General features: G+C 42.9%; 1 protein-coding gene across 2 annotated transcripts in view; it reads right to left on the bottom strand.

The window, feature by feature from the left end:
- The window catches only part of myo10l1 (myosin X, like 1), a 47,170-nt gene continuing 25,618 nt past the window's right edge, over window positions 1–21,552 (bottom strand). Inside the window, exons 3-43 of one of the 2 annotated variants that reach the window (XM_086182457.1) lie at window positions 18,378–18,536; window positions 16,936–17,123; window positions 16,332–16,466; window positions 16,018–16,142; window positions 15,895–15,908; window positions 15,706–15,790; window positions 15,412–15,518; window positions 14,188–14,317; window positions 13,992–14,110; window positions 13,754–13,900; window positions 13,546–13,646; window positions 13,005–13,071; window positions 12,750–12,842; window positions 12,598–12,666; window positions 12,434–12,516; window positions 12,247–12,349; window positions 11,543–11,623; window positions 11,310–11,434; window positions 11,088–11,202; window positions 10,840–10,946; window positions 10,435–10,717; window positions 9,506–10,342; window positions 9,229–9,352; window positions 9,018–9,159; window positions 8,159–8,263; window positions 7,930–8,025; window positions 7,749–7,842; window positions 7,441–7,496; window positions 7,145–7,287; window positions 6,277–6,471; window positions 5,876–6,033; window positions 5,661–5,781; window positions 5,287–5,435; window positions 4,461–4,609; window positions 4,165–4,372; window positions 3,689–3,825; window positions 3,402–3,525; window positions 2,887–3,237; window positions 2,530–2,706; window positions 2,255–2,446; window positions 1–1,831 (exon numbers count right to left, since the gene is read on the bottom strand). In XM_086182457.1, coding sequence (XP_086038583.1) covers window positions 1,727–1,831; window positions 2,255–2,446; window positions 2,530–2,706; window positions 2,887–3,237; window positions 3,402–3,525; window positions 3,689–3,825; window positions 4,165–4,372; window positions 4,461–4,609; window positions 5,287–5,435; window positions 5,661–5,781; window positions 5,876–6,033; window positions 6,277–6,471; window positions 7,145–7,287; window positions 7,441–7,496; window positions 7,749–7,842; window positions 7,930–8,025; window positions 8,159–8,263; window positions 9,018–9,159; window positions 9,229–9,352; window positions 9,506–10,342; window positions 10,435–10,717; window positions 10,840–10,946; window positions 11,088–11,202; window positions 11,310–11,434; window positions 11,543–11,623; window positions 12,247–12,349; window positions 12,434–12,516; window positions 12,598–12,666; window positions 12,750–12,842; window positions 13,005–13,071; window positions 13,546–13,646; window positions 13,754–13,900; window positions 13,992–14,110; window positions 14,188–14,317; window positions 15,412–15,518; window positions 15,706–15,790; window positions 15,895–15,908; window positions 16,018–16,142; window positions 16,332–16,466; window positions 16,936–17,123; window positions 18,378–18,536 — 6,099 coding nt within the window. In that variant the 3' untranslated portion in view covers window positions 1–1,726. The remainder of the gene's footprint in view (window positions 1,832–2,254; window positions 2,447–2,529; window positions 2,707–2,886; window positions 3,238–3,401; window positions 3,526–3,688; window positions 3,826–4,164; window positions 4,373–4,460; window positions 4,610–5,286; window positions 5,436–5,660; window positions 5,782–5,875; window positions 6,034–6,276; window positions 6,472–7,144; window positions 7,288–7,440; window positions 7,497–7,748; window positions 7,843–7,929; window positions 8,026–8,158; window positions 8,264–9,017; window positions 9,160–9,228; window positions 9,353–9,505; window positions 10,343–10,434; window positions 10,718–10,839; window positions 10,947–11,087; window positions 11,203–11,309; window positions 11,435–11,542; window positions 11,624–12,246; window positions 12,350–12,433; window positions 12,517–12,597; window positions 12,667–12,749; window positions 12,843–13,004; window positions 13,072–13,545; window positions 13,647–13,753; window positions 13,901–13,991; window positions 14,111–14,187; window positions 14,318–15,411; window positions 15,519–15,705; window positions 15,791–15,894; window positions 15,909–16,017; window positions 16,143–16,331; window positions 16,467–16,935; window positions 17,124–18,377; window positions 18,537–21,552) is intronic. The other variant, XM_086182458.1, reaches the window with a different exon arrangement.

Here is a 21,552-nt window from a genome sequence, read left to right as displayed (position 1 = left end):
CTCCCTCTGGTTCCATGTTCTTCCCATGAACTCACGATCACAACATCATTCTTTGCAAAAGGTTAGTCATGTAAATACATCTCATTTCTAAGGAATACACTCGGTCACATCTGTTTTCTCATTCTGTTTCAACATATGCTGTTTAGAATACATGGTTAATACACTCCATACACACACACACACACACACACACACACACACACACACACACACACACACACACACACACACACACACACACACACACAGCAGCAGCATTCCAAACACGCTGAGATAGCAGAGGGGGTATACAGTAGTAATAGCAGTAATAGCAGTAATAAAAGTTCATAAACAGGTCAGAAACACAGACAAGATGCATTTAAGTCACTGATCCTTTTAGTAAAGAAACAAAAATATGAGCAGACAAGGATATACAGTATTTTATGGCTCTAAATAATGCAGTAGAGTGAGCCTTACATACAACAACAATGATAAATCCATCAAAACACTGTGACAACAGGACCACCAGGGCAGCCAGTCTCTTATTTCTCAGTGAGTCACATTAATGGCACAGCCAGTGATTGATGGCATCATATTCAGACATAGAGTGGGTCTTTAATACCGTTTACCTGCATGTATTTTACACAAGAGGTGTCACATTCCATTTAGTATGGCATCTATTATATACTGTACAGTGCTGTGGCCACCAAAAATTGAATAATAACTCTTCTAATGTGTGATATACAGTACAAAACGATACATCTTGGTTTATGTGTACATGTGTCTGAATATACGGTAGAAGTGTGTGTTCCATAATATGGGGAAAACTTTTTGTCTCATACTACTCTGATTGATATTATTTTCTATGATGAGCCAAAAAAGGCTGTTTTCTAAGCAGTCACAACCAGTGAGCCTTGGAAGTAATACCTCTACTTCTTCGACTCAAGAAAATCTATATGATATTGCTCAGAAGTATTTAAAGCCACTTCCTTTGGCTGTATTTTCTGCTTGTGGCCACACGGTGGCACTGATGAATGAGTGAACGCTGTAATTTGGCGGGCTGATTTTCCCTTCGTGAGGAATCATTTTTGAGTTCCTTTTTTTTTTTAAGTTTCAGTCCTCAACAGTAGATGTAATATAGCTGATGTCACAGAAAAAAGAGAGAATGCAAGCAAGAATTTTAGCTTTATAACTTAATATCCAACAGGATGCAACAGCGGTGAAGACAAACGCACATGAAAGAGAAAGAGAGAGAAATTGGAGGAGTGAGAGAGAAATTAAGAAATAAATGTGTCGCTTTCTTCTGTCTGGCAGTGCACTGGAGGGAAACGGGAGCCACCTGGGACAAAATGGGACGGGGCGGCTGAGTTGTGCTTGTTATTAAGGAGTTTTGTCCAGAAAGGAAAACGGAGAGCAGTTTGAGAGTGTGCTTGAACATCTACATGCAGGGCTACAACTGGGGTTATGTAATTGAAAGGGCTGTACCAAAACATAAGTTGTTTCTTTGTCATGCTTGTTTTAAACAGACTCCATCCCTATCATCCCATTGATCCCTTTGGCTTCTGTATCCACTTCTTATGTTGCTTGGCCTCGTTCTGCTAGAGGTGCTCACCCTTGATTCATGTTTCCTGGAGGACTGGCTGATTGGTGCCTTCATCGAATCCAACCGACCAGTACAGAAGGGCTGAGGCATCGGATGCCACTGGAAAACCGGGGGGTAGTGTGGGCTGTTGCTGGCTGGTGGCAATCACCTGACCCAGGAACTGCCGACACTAGTCACGGACATGATGCTGCAGCGTTTCTTCACCATCATGTTAATGTAAGCCCTCATGATCTTGGTGATCTCACCGACCTAAACAGAAACAAAGTCAGGGCGTTGATATGTGTCATCGTCTGAGCCTCACATTTCACGTGTTTCTCGATTAGGAAATTGTAATCTGTATTTGTCTTCACATTTAATTGTCAAGGGAATTTAAGTATCTGTCCATAGGATCAGCCTATTCTATTGTGTGCTTAACTTTTTTATTTTTCCTTCGCATTTTCCGATGCAAAATTTCAAAATGTACATCAATATAAGTTGATGGGAAGGAAACTACCACTAAATATACTCAGACAAACCACAGAATATGAAATAGTCACTTAGAACTTTAGGAAACATTTCTGAATTTTCATTTCAAAGACCAAATGATTAATTGAGACAGTATTTACGATTAGCAGATTATTCTACAATCAAAATTTTAAAAAAGGTAACAGGTAAACTAGAAATAAAAGTCACCAGTGGAGTCTCGAAGAACATCTCCCTCTCATCCACGATGATCTTGTAGGTGCAGAGCTGTGACGCCCCAAAGAAAGTGATGTGTTCATACTGGAAGGTCTCCAGTGGTTTGGGTTCTCCTCTTTTATACACAGACACATTGTCTGCACTCACGCTCAGCCACAAGTCGTGAGGAAAACCGCCCTCTTTACACTGCAGAAGAAGAAGAGATCCAGTTAAGGTTTCATTTGGAACTTTATTTGCTTAATTCAGAGTCTATTTGATAGTTTTTTCACCTCCACATCAAACAGAGTTGATCCGTAACCAGGCCACTCTTTGATGATGCTCATGTATTTCAGCATGGCCTGGTGCTGGGGCATGCCCTGAAGCCGGGTCCACTTCTCCAGGACACTGGTGCGAGTGGCGGATGTCTCCTCCTTCACCCACATCTCCAGCATCTGCTCCTCCTCAACCTGTAACCACACAGGTCAATGAACATCCCATCAAACTATCAGTCAGTGAGTAGGGAAGTAGCCAAAGAGTGTAGCAGAATGCAGAGATCGATGCGAGCCAGTGTTGATAACAAATCTCCTGTCAAGTCAAACAGCAGCTGGCAGCGATCAGAAAATACAGCCAGAAAACATTAAAACCACCTTCTGCTTCTTCAGTGATCCAGTCTTAAAGCTTCTCCTCAGCGTGCCGTCAAGGAAGCTCGGCGTCTTTCGTTTCTCTGCCCCAGGGCCAACACCACCAGGCCCTCCCACCGCAGCCTTCCCATCACCAGCTCCAGCTCCACCTGCTCCGGCTCCACCTCCCGCTCCCACTCCTGGCTTGGTGGAGTGTAGGATGCGACTACGAAGACGACCAATTGGGTAAACACTTCCTAAACTCCAACCAGCTCGACCTGCCCCATCGCCATGGAGATACTGGAGACGTAAAGCAGCCAGATGCTGCAAAGTCTCTTCCGAGGCCGGGAAGTGTCCACTAATCAAAGACTCGTGAGCCTGAGATACAGACAGACAGGAAAATCATCAAACAAGCTCGGAAAATATGACATTTATTCATCTGTTTTGGGGCAATTTATTTCTAAATTGGCAGAGTACTGCACCATTGTTTTCTTCTCACTACTGGCTTGTAGTACTTGTACTGTGTTCCGTCTGATGCTCACCTGTTCAAACATGAAAGCAAACTCCACTCCTTCTTTGGGCATGCTCTCCACATCCAGGAAACAGTAAAGCTTGAAATAGAGTTTCCATTCTCCTTCCTCCTCCTCCTCTTCACTGCCAGCAAGTCTAGAAGTATAGAAACTCTGTTTTAGTTTTCCACACAGAAACACATTCAATTCTGCCTTGAACAACAAAACAGCACAGTCTGAAAATTCTCAGAGTCTCAGTTTTTAGACCATTTGGAGTTGTAAGTTTTGAATTTGGATTGAAATTTTTGGCGATGAGACACCTTTCAAACTTGGCCAGAACATCTGCCACAATGACTCTGCTCTCCAGAGCTCGGTCTGTGAAGGCGTTGTGTTCAAACAGAGAGAAGAGGTTCTTGCTGTCCTCCATGGCCAAACCTCGGATCAGCTTCTCCACGACCTGCGGCAGCAACACGAATAGGCTGATTATATTGTAACCCCACACGGAAATCCATTTGTGTCTTGTGTCCTTTGTACTTATCTGATGTCCACTGAACTGGTAAATCACACATTGGAAATATGTATATGAACTAAATGCTAACAAGCACAAATACTTCATTACTGTATTGTTTTCAGATAACTGTACTTATTCGTCTGATAACCTTTTAAATATACGCTACATTTCTCAAGAATATTGAAGCTTATCTGCACGTCTACTTAAGGCAAGGATGTGCGTGCCATGTATCTATCATATGTTCTGAAGTGTCTTCTGTGACTGTGTGTGTGAGTGCACGTGCACCTCTCCAGCTGTGGTGTGTGAGTTGATGGAGATCTTGCAGGATCCTCCTCCGTGGCAATAAACAGTGGTGCTCATCTCCTGTCTCACCAGCAGGGCAGCGATCTCCTCCTGAGAGGGAACAAACTCACGAGTCTTGGTCTTCTTCAGGGATTCTCCGATGAAACTGGCGTAACGCTCGATCTCGGTGCTGGGGTAGCGCTCACGTACCCTGACACAAACAAACACACATTCAACACACACTGCTTTCTCACGAGAACGGATCAGAGGTTTCCTTGGCATTGAGGACACACACATACCTCTTGAGGTGGAAGCGGAGGTATCGGAGGATGGCTCGACTGGGGAGGAAGGTGCAGCTCATGCAGGTGAGGAGGTGCCAGTGAGCTCTATTGGCTGGGCTGTTAGGCTGAGGCACATGATTGGTCTGCTTGATCACCTGACAATATACCTGAAACACAAAATATTTAATGAGAATTCAGAGGTTTTAAGCAACCAAACATCAAATCTCTATTACTAAATCTCATCATTAGGTTCAATATACAGATGGGATGGAATCACCTTTCCAAAATAAAAGCAAGCAGAAAGAATAACAATGATGTTTCACGGAAACAAAAAGGGAAATAAGCCAGGAACAGGTTGAAGCTTCCATTATTTAGGGCAACAGACATCCTCTCACTACTTAAACAATATAGAGTCAAGACAAAAACAAGCAAAATATGAGCTCATGTATTTCATACACAATAAAGACCATTTATCAATTTTTTTTAAACCTTTTTCAATTTGCAAGGCAAACGACACATTCTTAATTCCCTGCCACGACTGTTCTTTTATTTGTATGCTTATTCCCTCTGATCCCTAATCTTCCCTCTCTAGTTTCTGCAGCTGTTAAGCATATCATGTTGTGCTTAACACATTTGTTTTGTACTGTAAGGAACTCAGCTAAATCGTACAAATTTAAAACATTTAAACTATTGAATATTGGATTGGAAGCTCCAAGTAAACTGGATTTGTACTAGTTTTGTACGTCTTTCCTCTACATAGCGGGTAAAGTAGTGAAAAATGAGAAAACAATCTATACAGATTTATATATCTAAATGTATAAATGTTACTCTACGGTTAACGTACCTCATCCCTGAGAGGCCGCAGGTCCTGGCACGTCTGCAGGATGCCTTGAATGATGGGCACTGTGTCTGCCAGCGTCTCCATTTCCTGCAGTGAGTTGAAAACTCGCACCGCTTCATCCTGCAGACTGGCGTAACCCTGCTGCCTTTGCACTGCACACCGGGTAAAAGACAAGAAGGTTAAAAAAAAAAGGGAGCATCGTTTCCTGTATGAAAAACAATCTTTTGGATGATATGTCAATTGAAGAAGTCGATAAGTATTTACAGAAAAAATAAAGACAAATATGAAAGTTACATTTTTATCTGAATGTGATTTGTGAGGAAAATAAGACCGGAGAGAGACAGTGAGGATGTGTTGAGGGTCTGTGTTTTACTCACGGCTCGTGACCTCTCCATATGGGAGCGGCAGCAGAGGGGAGTGCAGAGGATGCTGCGTGTATCTGAGGATGGGGTTCCTCCTGTACATCTGCTCTACTATCTCTGTGTTCACGCTGTTCTCCTGAGAAAACACAAGGTTTGCTTTTAAAAAGGAGCGTCTAAAGATGAAAGTCACATGATGAAAGTCACATGATGAAATAATGTTTCTGTTTTACTTTGATGTCTCTGATCAGCTGCAGAGTCGGCGTTTCAATGGGCGTCTTGCTGTCAATGACTCCCTGTATGGCAGCCGTCCATCTCATGGCCTCATTCAGCATTTTGGTATAGAGGCGGTAGGAATGCTTCCTCCCATACACTATGATGTTCCAGTAACCTGCGAAAGAAAGCAGGTCTTAACATTTAAAATGTGAAAAGAAATAGAAAAAAAATATCTTCAACACAGGTAGAATAATTTGCCTTAATTCATTTGAATGGAATCCATTTACTGGTGTGGTTTTTTTATGTCTGTATATGTAAAACTAGAATCTTCTCATTCCGTGTAGTCCCTAACCTCTTCATTCTAATCCCTAATTAAACGTGGCCTTTCCATCTTTTTCCTCCATGTCTTTCTCCTCACCTGTCTCTCTGTGCACTCGTTCATCCGGCTGAATGATGGAGCACAGGGAGTTGAGGACCAGAGTTCCCATCTTGGATGAGTTACGCTCCGAGCTCTTGTAGTAATCCAGGGAGTTGTGGGTCAACACAAACCAGCGCTTCTTCAGCTTCAGGGAGGTGCTCTTAGCGTTCGTCTTCATCTCCTTTTGGAGCCAGCCTGAGGAGGAGGAGGAGGAGGAGGAGGAGAGAGGGAAAGAGGTGGGAAGAAATGCCAAAGGAGCTGCAGTTTAGCAATAAATGAGTATTAGCATTTATTGTATCTCTGCGTTACTGATCTTACCATACCAGTTACAATGTTTAATTAATCAATATATACTTTTTAAAAGTCTTTTGGTAATGATGAATTTATAAAAAATAACATTTCTAAATATAATTTTGTAATTTTATAAATATAATTTTTCTCCATATTTTTTTTGGCTTATTACCTGGAAAGTCTTTTGTTGTTTTTATGGATGTTACCTTGAGAACATTAATGTTTTTTGACAAATTTTCTGATCAATTTGCCAGTTTAATCGATTAATTTTAATGCATTTCAAAAACAGAAACAAAAAAATGGCCAAGAAATTAGCCAAGAGGTTTTGGAAGCCTAGGGACAACATATTTCTTAAACAAAATTGAAAAAAGAAACCTTTTCAAATATTTCTATACACGAAGTACAGATATACACACCACGACTCATTTTCCAACTTTGTGACTGATATTTTACATGTTAAGTATAATAAACCTGACTAAACAACAAACACGAGTTGGCAACCCTTCAACTAAAGCCTAAGTAAGCTTGGTTTAAACTATGTCCGGCTTGTTTAAAAAGAGTAGAGACGAGCTCCCACCCCTAACAAGGAACTCCTGCCCGTCGATCCTGGCGTCTCCTTTGGGTTTCTGCAGCAGACTGATCCAGTGATGCATCTCTTCTGGTGTGTCACTGTTGCAGTGGATCACACGGTTGGCCGTAATGATCACAAAGGAGTTGGGCCTGAAAAGGACATGTGACACTTTTAAACATCCCCTACAGATATTTAGATAGTCCGTCTTTCATTCTTTCATCTTGGGGAAAACAAACCCAAGTTTTGCCGAAAATCTTTTTTTTTTTTTGGGGAGGGGTCTTTTTTGACTGTTTCACACTTACCGATCAGGGTTGTCTGATGCACAAACTGAGTCAATCAGTCCCACATCAAGAGTTCCCTGAGGAAAACATTTAGAAAAATAGGATTTATTGCATTATTGGTAATTCTGTCTTTTTGCACGTTTGTGTAAAATTGTGTCTTTGATTTGAACTTTAGGTCGTTAGACCGGGAGAAGAAATCTAACATTCAGAAGTAAAAGCCATGACAAACACTTTTTTCAAATATTATATTTTGTAATGTTAATGGAAAAGCACAGAAGAATAACTTTTATAAATAAAATGTTTTTGTTGTCGTGCATTCTGTGACTGACCACTGCGTTCTTCGGGTTGGCCTGTTCGTGGGACATCTCCAGGAGCTGCTCAGGGGTGCACACTCGCACTTTACTGAGCACATTAAACCAGCCACTACACAGGGGAACAGTCGTCATTGGTTATTAGAATATAGAATGTACTTTTTTCCCCTCCACATAATAACTGAAGTCTCCTTCACACCTTGCATCCTCTGGTGACTCAGCAAACACCTGATAGGTCCTCTCGTCCGTCACGATGTTCAGAGCGTTCTCCTTTTCATGATTATCTACTATTTCCCTGTCAGGACAAAAACGGTGAATTCAAGCCCTGCCAGTGAATAAGAGTGTGTGTGTGTGTATATGTGTGTGTGCGTGCGTGGACGTGTGAGTGTGTGTGTGCGTTCTGGTGCTCAAGCATCTTTGAATCTTACTTAGCAGCCCGGATGTCGATGGTTCCCTTCAGTTTCTCCTCACTGTCGTTGTCGTAGTACATCAACTTACTGTCCCTCAGCACAAACCAGCGCATCTTCCAGTTTCTGAAGTAGACAGAAAGTTCATGAGAATACAGACAAATACGATCCACTGATGACAACACACAAGGTTCCCACCAACATTATTAGATTTAATCTTACAAACTCAACAATTTTGCTTCTTTATGTTCGACATGCGGTTAACTATACACATAGTAGTGCCATGCAGAAGATTTTTAATGTTTAAAAAAAAAAAGAACAATGTAGCTTTACATTGTACGCTTTATTGTATCATTTCCATTTGCTCCACATTATAGATAATACTTGAAAAGTTCAATATCTGTCAAGTTAGAGCGGACCAGCCTAAGTAGATGATTGCAGTCTTCCACCTCTAAAGGGGGTTCAAAATATCACGTAAAGACCACAGTCCTGCTGCAGCACACAGGCAGCTAGTTGAGACAGACTTGTCAAGCTAAATAAAGACTGTCTGTAAAACTAACCTCTCCAATTTCCCAGTTTAATTCAACTGATTTCTCTCAAAAACAAAAGGGGCGTTTTAACAAGAAACACTTCAAAATGACCAAGAAACGAGTTTAATAAAAATGATGAGAAAATGACCAGGCAGACAGACAGAAATGATCAGAAAATTCGCAACAAAACGTTTATAACAATTATTGACTATATTGTTATCAATGTAACTGCACTAAGTACTCTACCCAATTCACTAAGTCACTGAACATCTGCATCATGGATGGGTCAACAACATCCAATGGAGTTTCATTTCATAAGCACACAGGCTGCACTCAGTAACAACTACAACAACCTGCGTGAGAGAGTGGACAGTCCGCCCCCTTTCTTGTAGAGCCAGCCAGACTTGAGAGATTCTTGTTTGGAGCGGAACCACATGAAGGTCTCGTCTTTTAACACACACCAGCGCCGCCTCCACGGGATCATTAGACCAGCTGAAGAGGCAAAAAACATGATGTGTAACATTTGATAATTTCAGAGCAAAAACGTTCGTCTGAACTCACCCTTCATGTAGAGGTAACCATGGAAATATGGAGGACCATTTCCGTTAAGCAGAGTCACTCTGCCATTCGTCACTTCTTCATCAGTGTCCATCATACCATCATGCTCGTCATCACTGCCTGCATACTGCAGACGTCAAAACACAATTTGCATACACATGAACGAGAATGTTAAATTCTATCAAAAGGGTATATTATATTTTAACATATCTGAGACCCCCGCAGGGCATACATGTCTGCGTGCACGCGTGTGAGGATGCGTGTAAGTGTGTGTCCTCACAGAGTCGGAGCTGCCTCTGTAGGACTCCAAGCTGGCGTTGGTGCAGGTCGACTTCCTCGGGTGCTCCTCATCTGTCACGGCAGTGCTGCCACGGTTGCTCCCAGATACGGAGCTATCATCTCCAGCTGTGACAGAGCCTTCCTCCTCCTCCTGGTCGTAATCTGACTCAGTGTCGGCCGGCATGCTGTAGATCGGCTCCTCTCCGTCCACCAAGCTGTCCACCATGCTCACCTTCCTCTCTGGCTCTGTCTTATTGTTCTTTTCTGCTTCTGTACCCTCTCCTGAAAGTAGTGGAGGAGGAGGAGGGGGGACAGTTGAACCATCTCCGGGAGGGATTGGAGGAGGCAGAGGCAAACCTGTAGCATCATCTGTGGGCAGGGGAGGTGGGGGAGGCACCATTCCTTCTGCAAAAGCAGGAGGAGGAGGAGGGAGGTGAGCAAATATGGCCTGGTCCATAGGTGTGTCTGTCTCAGCAGGAGGAGGGAAGTCAGGAAGAGGGATGCACTCCTCCTCAGCATGGAAACCCTCATCTATCTCCTCCTCTTTGGATGCACCTGTAGCAGCGCTGGCAGCTTTTGGAGCTTTCACCTCTGCAGCAGCCTTGGCTCCAACTGCTCCAAGCGAGGGATCCACTCCTCCGAAATTCAGGAGGTCGATGAGCTCTGTGGCCTTGCGGGAGGCCTCCTTCTTCATCCGTTTGAGCTCAGCATCCCTCCGAAGCTGCAGCTCCTGTTTGGAGGACTCGCAGAGTTGTGACACCTCATCCTCCCTCTTCTTCTGCAAGCGCTCAATCTCTCGCTCCAGCTGCAGGATCTCCTCCATCTGTCGGGCCTCATCCTAGAGGAGCAGAGAGGAGAAGAGAGTGATATAAACACTCACACAGATTAGATTTTAACTACTAACGATGGCAGACAAAAGGCAGCACTTGCCTCTGAGGATTTATTTTTCATCTCAGCTGCTCCTTCATCTCCTTCTGCCTGCTCTCCTTCACCACCAGTTTTCTTCTCATCCTCCTCTTTCTTCTTCAGACCTTCCAGCCTCTTCTTCTCCTCTCTGAGTTTTCGAACGTGAGTGCGTGCCACCTGACCTCGCCTGTGTTTCTGAAGTACCAGCGCTGCTTTACGCTTCTTCACAAACTGTCTCCGTTGGATGTGCTTTCGGAAGTGTTTCTGGAGGGTGACGACACTGCAGCGTACGCGCTTAAAGTGTTTCCTGTGGAGAAAAATTCATTTATGTAAAGGAAGCACACACACATACACACACACACACACAAACACACACACACACGCTGCACACAATGTTGGTTCCCCAAAATGTTAATGCAACAATCTTACTTGGCAGAGAAGGTGAGTAAGTGAGCTCTGATTATCATGGCAGCCTGCCGTCGGACTTCATCCCTGTCTTTCTCTAAACGCTGTTCCAGAGACTCTTTCATAAATACCTAGAGAGCAAAGGTCAACAAGCAGACGAAAGAGGTCAAAACTTTTGATTATTTTCTGGCACACGACGGCAGACAGTAAATTAAGTCTCGCATTTTCAAAGACAAAGATGCACGGCTCTGTTTGGCTTAAGAGAATCTTACTTTAGTCTTGCCCAGCTGCCACTCTTTCTTGGTCTTGTCATATTTTGTTAGAAGATCTGTAGTCTTCTTCTTATCATCTCCTGCCACCGCTTTATCTTTGACTATAATCTTATACCTGGTAGACAGGAGGCGGGGGAAAACAGATTGTGAGTGAGAAGGAGTTAAAAACACATTTTTTTTTTAAAATGCACGAGTTTTATGTATAAATATAGAAATACTGACCGTGAGGAAAAATCTTTAAAAGTTCTGCGGACAGGGAAACCCGCACGACGAATCTTGACAGTCTCTAACATCCCGGAGTACCTCAGCTGGTTGAGGACGACCTCCGGGTCAAACACATTTGGATTCTGCATGTAAAACCAGAGAGGTTCATTTCAAGCAGATTTAACAGATAACTTATGAGATGTATCTAATCAAGCTCTGTTAATGGAGGTGAGAGGCAGAAACAGGCTGACCTTTTCCATGTTGGGTTTAATGCAGCGAATGAAGAAAGGATTGGAAACACTCAGAGTTGCCATGAGAGCATGGAGGGAGTCCTGAACACATGAAATAGAAACTTCTGTCTCTTTCCTCTTGCATAGCAGTGAACACGGTTACATTTGATAACAGAAAGCATTCAGAGAATAAGAACCTCCACCTGTGCGAAGGGGCAGTAAAGCCAAGGGCAGTTCAGACAACACGTGAACAGAAAACCAGCATGGCCAGAGACAGAAAGGCTGATTGCATGAGGTAAGAAACACGGTTTTGATTTAACCTGCAAATTTTGTTGCAATCAGATGGACATCAGTGCAGGTCGGGTCAGTCATATCATACTGTATAACAGGTGTAGAAAAGGATGCCTAACCATTTGTATTCTAATTTTAGGGATAATTTAACAGCCACTACCAGAAGTCCTGAGAGTTCTCGGAGATTCATCAGATTAAAGAAAATCTGATTAAAAAAAAAAAAAAAAAGGCTCTCATAATCATCTCTGAAATAGACAGGTAGCCAGTGCAGAGATGTCACATGTCCTCTATTTCTAGTACTGGTTAACAGTTGTGTATTAGCAAGCGTTCTCTTTATTTTTCTCTCATTTCTTTCTCTGGTCCGTCAGGTTGTTTGTTCCCTTGCTTATCTAATCAGTATCATCTTTGCTCTAGCAGTGTACAGGTGCTCCCACCCTGAACTGGGAGCTGACGGTAGGTTTGCGTCTGGCTGTTCCCATCTTCTCCTCGTTGTTCCTGCTGCCAACTTTCTCAAACAAGTCGTAGATGAAATCCAACCTTGGGGAAAAACAGAGACATCACGCATGTCAATGATGTCAGCGGAGGAAACAGATGACAACGAATTTCCTAATAGCAACATACCTGCTGTCTTTTAGCATGTTTAGGATATCATCTCTGAAAGTGTCTCGGTTCTTCTCCAAGATCCCTCTGACATCATACAGGACCTGATGGAGGAAGACATTTTCATCATGGACTCCCCTTACATCCACAGCGTCTTATCACGGAGCGTATTATCCATGACTCACCTCCCCGGCATAATGCTTGATCCCGAACTGATGGTCAGCCAGTCGGGGTTTGACGTAGTAAGGGTTTGTCTACACAACAAAAACCACAGAAATATAATCTAACGTTCAACAGCAGCTCAAAACATTCTAAATAATGAATGAAAATAACTGACCGAGTGTCTGCTGTGTAACTTCTCCAGCAGAGTGAAGTCCGTCCCTTTGGGGAATCGGCTTTCTTCATTCACTAGAGCCAACAAACCCAGTTTCTAAGAGAGAAAAACATCACCTTATTGCAAAGATTGATGAAATCCCCTTCACTTTCTAAGATCTTGAAAGCTGTTAGATCCAGGACGTGTCTTAGGAAGCTTTGAACTGGCAGAGAAGATGCCTTTTGTTTAAAACCAGGCTGAGAAACATCAGTTTCTTACCTTCTCTATAAGGTCAAGACACTCAGCATTGTCCATCCAGTCGATGGCATCCCACTGGACACCTTCCCTGTAAGCATCGACCCACACTGTTACGCAAGACAAATTTTCTTCACACCCTCAGAGTGTGAGGTCTGCAGCATCAATCAGATGACTGTTGCTCAAAGATGTCAAATTTTTGCCTGTTTTTAACTAAAATGTCTTTTTTCAACTAAACCAAGGAATTCTTGGTATTGAACCACGCTTGCTGTTACCACCAGAACCTGCGAGTGTCGCCAAATCAACCAGGATTGAAGGAAGGAAGGAACCGAAGACATTTATTTTCTTTCTTCATTTTATTTAATTGCTGTTGAACTCAATAAATCGCTTTGATTTACAGGAAATATGATCATGTATTATTTCCACTATGTACCTAATGGGATTAACAACATTGGTTTGTCTTGAATTTTTCAGAAATTTGGTAGGACGATATAACTTGAGGAACAATCCATACTGGACTCTAGTATCCTTCATATTGTTATATTTAAGTCAATAATCGACATACCTGTTGTACTCCAGTTGCTCCAGTGAGAAAATATGTTTGTTGAAGTATTCCTGGAGTTTCTCGTTGGCGTAGTTGATGTTAAACTGCTCAAACCGATTCACCTGAAGGCAGAATGACACAGATTACATCAACATCAAGAACCCCAGCTGGTGTGGTCACGTGGATGATCGGCAGCATAGCTTCTGGCAGAAAAACTCGAAGGACTGACCTCGAAGTTCTCAAAACCGAAGATGTCAAGGATGCCAATGGATTTGAAGTTTTCCTTCCCTTTGATCTTCTGATTGATCTTGAGGATGATCCAAGAGAAACACTGGGAATATAGCGCCATGGCAACAGAGTCCCGAGAATCTACAGCCTTTAAGAACGAGAGGGAACGTGGATGATGAGTGATGAGTGTGTCGGGAAGAGGCGGGGTGGGGGGGGGGTCAATTAGCGTGGATACAGACCTGCTCGATAGTGAGAGGGGAACAGATTTCCTCTCCCCGGAGGATAATGGAGCGCTGAGTCAGCACTTCAGACAGCTGGAAGGCATCCAGACCCAGCAGCTCACTGGCGTTAGTGACCACTGAAAGGTTGAATAGATACAGTTTACACTCCAGCTTCCATGCAGCGTTGCTTTCTGTCCGTGAGACGTTCACTGACCTTGCTTGGTGGTGATCTGGGCTCCTCCTGCGGTCATGAACTCGAGGTTGCCCAGCTGAAGCACTCCTGACAGAAGCTTAAACATGTCTCTGATCTCCTCCTCCGTAAACTCTAACACCTTCAGCGCCTCCTACACAACACAGAAAAATTAGCAGAAGTTTGGGAAAAGCCTGAGGTGCTGTGTTTTTACATCCTGTACTGACAAACGTCACATTATAATGGAGTCACGAGCAAATGAAAAAGTGGGAACCTACAAGGGGGAGAACACACCGAACAAGAATTAAGTTTGGAATATCCCGATGAGAACGTAGAACCAACAACAGATGACAAATTGCTCTCCGTCTCTTATCATTTTCCTCTCCTCTTATTATATTCTCATATATTACATGTAAGACTCATATATTATACCAAAGCTTTATTTCCAGCACGGGCCATGCAGTTGTTCATTTTCTGGATGGTGAAAGCAGAAATAGAGCAGATTTTCTGGAGGCGTTATGTGATAACTCCTTATTGGGAAATGGGATTATTCATCTACATGAATGCCCTATTAACCTAAATATCTTAAATCACTGATTTTACATCGTCACCGACATGCAAACGAACAGAGGACTCTTCTCAAAAGTGGAGTAGTTCGGGATATGACGGCAGAAATTCACAGTTTTTAAAGTTAAAAAACTGAAACTGACCAATCTAAAATGATGAATGTGTCCAGTCCAGTAAACTACATCCCTCAAGTATTTGGGATTATATCCTAATCTTGATGTGTTTCCAGAAGCAATTGATAACTTGACACTCCCAAGCAGATTAATCTCGCACAAGAAGGGTGAATGACATCCTCTTCAATTCATCTTCATCTGCCTCAAGGATCAGGAGCTGGCAGTGTGCATGGAGCATTTATCCCGTTACACTGGGCTGTGCCAGGCCAGCTGACGGACACAGTATCTCATTCAGATCCTGCTTTTCTGGAGTTTGAAACAGAACTCCGATTTGTTTTTGTAACACCAACTGTAACAGTACTCTGCTCTCTTCAGCCGATGAGAGTGAGCTGTTTTCCTGCTGACGAACAGGCAAAGAAGAGCTCAAATTCATTTTGTAGAAGATGTGTGTTTGTTTTTAAGGTATTCGTCAACATGGAATTCACTCAAACGAGCCAGAAGCTAAAACACACACAGTATAACTGAGCTTATTTTATCCTCTGTTAGAACTCGTCTACGACATACTGACCATAACGCTGTTGAACAGTTCTTTGTCATTCAGACTTTTGTCCTTTAGACATCCCGACTGACTGAGGTAGTGGAAAGATTCAGGAGGGTCCTCCAGGAAGTAGAGGCCTGAAGGACAGAGAGAATATACAATGCAAATTAACTGTACAGGAAAGTTGCAACCTGGGATACCTGAATGTTGATGTGAGCTCTTACACCATCTGCTGATACCAAATACACAGAGATTTTTATTTTGGGAAAAGAACACTGTTAGTAATGGAAGATAAACCGTGTTTGTTTGTTTTTTCTTTCTTACTTTTCTGCTCTTTGCTAGCTCCCGCCAGCAGAGCGTAGAAGATGTGGTAATTGCGTTCTCCGGGGTTTTGTCGCACCACTCGGTTCTGAAGCAGAACGATTATTAACACCATCAACATGAGGATTCCCAAAGCAAAACAAAGTAATCATTGTTAACGAACTTGACAAACTGGCACAAGAGGAACGTTACCTTTTCCAGTAAATCTGAGAGGGAGAGAGTCAAGGAAACAACTGGTTTGTAGCGCATGATGATCAAAGCACACAGAAGCGCTTGTACGTTGGATTAATTTATCTTGTCGTTTCAGAAGGATACAGTCGATGACGCAGCCTCCCTGAATGTTGCCACTCTCGGAGAAGTGAAGCTGGATGAATTTCCCGAAGCGACTTGAGTTGTTGTTGTAAACAGTCTTGGCGTTGCCAAACGCCTCCATTATCGGACTGCAAGCAGACCAAAAACAAAAAACAAAAACACGGCAGGTGGTTGCGGTGGTGTTTCTCCATATGTGAAGGCGGTACTGAAGGAGTACCACCACTACGAGTTGCAAGTCTCAGATTTTCTCCCCCTCATAACACCTCTTATTGATCTGAATAATGAGAGATACATGCAACTCTGTTTGTCCCTGTTACCTGCTCTGTACGATGGCCTGTTCCACACGTGTGCTTTTCTCTGATTGGGAAGCCCCGGCTGAGTTCTGGCTCATCACCGACAGGAACTGCAGTAACAGTTTAGTGCTTTCTGTCTTCCCCGCTCCCGACTCACCACTAGAACATACAAACAAAACACAAGTCAGATTCATTACACACACTGTGACCTTCTCCGACATTCTCTTATCTCTCACTGTCCGGGTGTTTAATTGTTATTGAGGTTTGGTAGCTTTAGAGAAACTGCCTTAGCTACAAGTTCTCCCTCAATCACGACACCGAGTCAGATCACCAGCGTAACTGAAAGCGCGACGACATCAAGTCAGTGGCGTTCATTAATATTCACACCACAGTCACAATTTCACCCTCTCATTCTTCTTTCGTTGAACCTGACATGAGCTCAGTCTCTCTCCCCGACCAACTACATCCTTACATCTGGAGCGCGACAACTCTTTCCACCTTCATCTTGATTTTTCCGTCTTTTTACTCATCTTTGTCAATTGGGTTGCGAATGTGAACAAGCGTCCAAAGCCTGGATGCTGTGAAGAGACATGCATGAGTCAGAGTAAGAACTGGAGTAAAAACTCACCTGATGAGGACACACTGGCTGTCGTGGCGTTTCCAGATGCAGCGGTAGCATTCATTAGCAATAGCAAAGATGTGTGGTGGGAGCTCTCCAAGGTGGTGCTTGGAGTAAAGGTGTACTCTGTCCAGGTCATACAGACCCGTGATCTGCTTGTAGGGGTTGACGGCTGCCAGGATGCTCCCGATGTTAGTCTGAATACGGACGGGGACATTTTTATTTCTGCACTTTTTTTCCCCACAAATACAACGTATATGTGTCAAATATTGAAACAGAATTCTGTGTGTGTTAATCTGGATTGCGGGATAAGAGAACACAGCTCTGGTAGATGTATGAGAGCAACGATCACCAGATTTGTACTGGAAAGCTGAGGTCAGGTCAGAAATATGATGGGTGGGAGGCTTTCTTCTCATCTTTTATTTTTGCTGTACCTGTCACCTTTCTTCCCTTCGCTTGCCTCTGATCTAAAATCTTCAGGTCAGCACGATTTTCATCGTGGCATATTAGCCTCTGAGCATTTTCTGTCCTACATGCACATGAAATATGCAGAAGGCTGCATCTACACATCAGCACGTGAACACATGAGCACCGCGACACAGAAAGCCGGCCCACACAGGGTAAATTCTTATGATCAGCTTAAGGGAAATCCGTGTATGGACAATATTTCATCATCTAGATTAGGTCCGTTGTTCGGTAATCTCTCAGGTTTCCAGATTTTTATATCGACAGGCATTCGGCTCACTGTAAACGTGATCAAACCGGACCAGTTTGATTGATATAGAGTATGATTAAAGCCACATTATGTAGCTTTGTTGAGCCTCTGCTGAGGCCAGGGTCATAAAATATAGAACAGTGGCACATTCATGTTTGCTAATTGAAGAATTGGCAGAGTGCCGCACTCATGCAACATGATTTAAAGTGAATAAACAAATGTTGACAACAAGACTGAGACAAAGCAGAATATTCAACAAGAGATCCATGTTTTTTCTGCAATACAAGAATTTGTAAGACTGTCCTCTCTCCTCCTCATCTTTTCAACTTTTCCACGTGGTTCATGTTTTCCGCTTTCTTGACTGAGCTAAAACTGTTTCCCCTATAGATTGTCGTTTGTTTTTTTTTAATTATCGTAATGATAAGCGCTAAATAGACCAAACAATATAAGGAACATCTAAAACCCACCAAATGTGATGCTTAAAACTAAAACAGCTGATATTGTTGTTTTATGTCTATTTTTTTCTCGTGACTCATGAAACATCACCGCAGTGATGCATTGTGGGTCATGTCCTTTGCCAAATACTGATGAGGTGGTGTCTTATTGTAAGTGTGTATAAAGTGTAAATAGAGTGCACTGCACTCTCCAACACTGGAGAGACTGGACACTTGGGCACTTACACTGATCACGCCAAAGGTGTGATCAAATGCACGCAACTCCCTCTGAATGCACTCACATAGATGTTATCCTTCTGGTAGCGCTGGTACAGGTTGTGCATGATGGCTGCCTCATGCAGCTCAGCCAGCGCCGACATGTCCTCCACCCCATCGATGCTGGACTGGTGCATAGCGTACACCCGCTCCCTGGTGACCTCCGCCTGCTGCAAGTACAACACCTGCCAGGCAAGAAAACATACATGATCAACATTTCCTTTACATGTAAAAGCCCTGACGGACCCGATCTCGGTAAGGACGTGTTGAAACTCTTTAAACCGTCTCCTCAGATGGACTTAACATGAACCGAGATTTAAGTCTTAAATCTGCCTGAAGCTTTGCACCGGAACAGCCCGTCTACTGTTGTGAAGTGCGGTGTAAGAATTTTCAATTTACTGCATACTTTTGTAATGTACCATTACAGATTCACGTGTAAGTCCTGGAAATGAGCTTGAGGATTTTGAGGGGAAAAAAAAAAAACCTTAGAACCTAAGTACATGCGTATTAACATATTTCTAACAGGATCAAAGAAACCTATCTCTTCTTTTCTTAGGCTTTTGAATTAAAAAATGGCTTACATGCATTTTTGCTGCTGTTATAGTATTCGTATTTTTAAAGTTCATATTTTACTGCATTGTACTACAAATTTATATCCCTCCTATCATTTTGAGTCATTTCTGCTTTTGTTTCATATTTTCAAATCTGTTTTGGCTATTTTTTTAATTCTTACTCTGACTATTCATACAACAACTTTTACATCTATTCTAATGTTTTTCGTCGCCACATTTTTTTTTATTACTTTGTGTATTTATTCCATTGCATGTCTTGTTATCGTACCTAGAATTGCAAGTAACTGAGTTTTCATGTGCTATTGCTCGTTATTACAGCTCTTAAACCTATTTTTAATCATTTTTTTAAAAATTTGCTCGCATGAAATTGTTCTTTCTTTTGTTTCACAACTTTTTATGGTTGTTTTTAATGGTCTCCACTTGGTCCGCGGAGTGATTGGGTTGCTCTCCATTATGTTGAATTACACGTACTTGTACGTCATTGTGCCCATGTTATGTCACACGGGCTGTGCTCAAGGTCGAAATAAAACATTACAATGCCATCTGTGACATCACGTCATTCTGAGGAAGATGCTATTAGTGCGACTGATATATGGGATGTAATGGACCAGAGTCAGGAGACGATGCTAACGTGCTCACACCTGATACTAAACATGCCTACGTTGACCAGCTCTTGGCCATTTTTAGTGTGAACAGGCTAATTGTGATGCAACGTGATGGAAATCTGCAAAGACAATACAGAGCTTTTTTTGGTTCTTCCCTTCCCCACATCCTGTGTCACCCATCGAAGTGGCATCAAGGGAGAAGACAGGTGGGAAAGCGGGGGAAGAGGAGTTAGAAAAAAAGGAGGGCAAAAAAAGAGTGTAACTGATGTGATCTGCAAGGACCTGACAGGTGAAAGCAGCATGGTGTGTATTCAGGTCAGACATACACACACGCACGCACGCGCACACACACACACACACACACACACACACACACACACACACACTGGTATGATGATCCCTGCATTCATTTCCGTTTTTGCATTCATCACACACACACACACCATGACAGGAGATAATGATAATGGCCCTACTATGCCACCACAAAGGTCGTTTGCTCATTCTGGCGAAATCAACTTGTCCAGTAGAGTAGAGTAGAACCCACGGCCTTTAAAACACTACATTGTTAATATGTCAGCTCAGTCTCACAGCAAGTCTCCGCCCTGTTTGTGTTTGTTTGTGTGTCTGTGTGTATCTATTGATGTACCAGATGTGTTGCAAGTCTGTCGAGAGCGGCAGAGGGGCACCCTGTAGGCATTCAGACATCCTGTTCTTAAAGAAATCTATTTCATTCCAGTAACACTGTTGCGTGTGGACGACTCACACACACTGGCTTCATCGTTTCACGACTGTCCGCAAGAAAACTGTTGTTTGTGAAATCAAATTGTGTTTTGACAAGTGTAGTTCTCCCTCTTCCGTCAGGCGTTCTAGTGCGATGAGGGTCTAACCTGTACCATCTCACTCAGCTGGAATGAAATGACCCAATTATGCGCCATCTTCCGTTAAAGAGCGCGACTCACGAGGGTTCACCATCACTCCGTCCCCCAGGACGATTTCTCTTCACCTTTTATACTCATAATTTGAGTGATACTGCAGCAATAAACAACTACAAGTTGAATTTTTTGTGTTTGCCCGTGGGCTTTCTTGATTCATGTTTAATTTAAGTTCATTTTCAGAATTATTACATTTCCAATTATCTTTATAGGTCCCATTTTTCGGGCTGCACGGTGGTGCAGTGGTCAGCACTGTCGCGTCACAGCAAGAAGGTTCCGGGTTCAAGTCCCGGCTCCATCACAGGATCTTTCTGTGTGGAGTCTGCATGTTCTCCCTGTTCCTGCGTGGGTTCTCTCTGGTACTCCAGCTTCCTCCCACAGTCCAAAGACATCAAGAGGGGACGAGGCTGATTGATACTCTAAATTGACCGTAGGTGTGACTGTGAGTGTGAATGGTTGTCTGTCTCTATGTGTTGGCCCTGCGATGGACTGGTGACCTGTCCAGAGTGAACCCCACCTCTCGCCCGTTGACGCTGGGATAGGCTCCAGCCCCCCCACGATCCTTAATGTGTAGGAATAAGCGGAAGACAATGGATGGGTCCCATTTTTCCCTTTTACTTTGATTTATTACTACAGTTATATGGTTCCTTCTCTCTCAATGACCAATTTCTTAACCTGCTTAGAATTATTATGTTTTGTTTTCAGGGTGTTTGCACATCTAAATATCCCATTCTCATCAAGGTTATATCTCAGGAAAACCTTGGAGGAAATTTCTGGTCCACTGGTACATGTGGACTATAATGCTTTGCTTATACTGAGGCAAAAAAAAAAAAACGAAACAAAGAAGTATTTCCCAACCCCGCAGTTGCCCTCCACGTAGATTTTTAGTGTCTTTCAGCTTCATGCTTCATTGCACGATTCATGTCAATTCACTCGATTTGCGACAAGCAGCAATTTCCAACAAAAAAAAATCATAAATAATCAGTCAAAATCAAGCGACACACAGGGGGGAAAAAATGACCAACATAGTGTAACTTTTGGCAACAGAAGAGCCAGAAACAATAATTTCCTACTTTTGCTCTTCAGATTTTG

Source organism: Aulostomus chinensis, chromosome 17, assembly GCF_037954235.1.
Source record: "Aulostomus chinensis isolate RoL2024-O1b breed Wild chromosome 17, RoL_Achi_v1.0, whole genome shotgun sequence".
NCBI classification, from domain to species: domain Eukaryota; kingdom Metazoa; phylum Chordata; class Actinopteri; order Syngnathiformes; family Aulostomidae; genus Aulostomus; species Aulostomus chinensis.
Note: the sequence above shows the minus strand (reverse complement) of the source record. Positions and strands in the feature narration are given on the sequence as shown.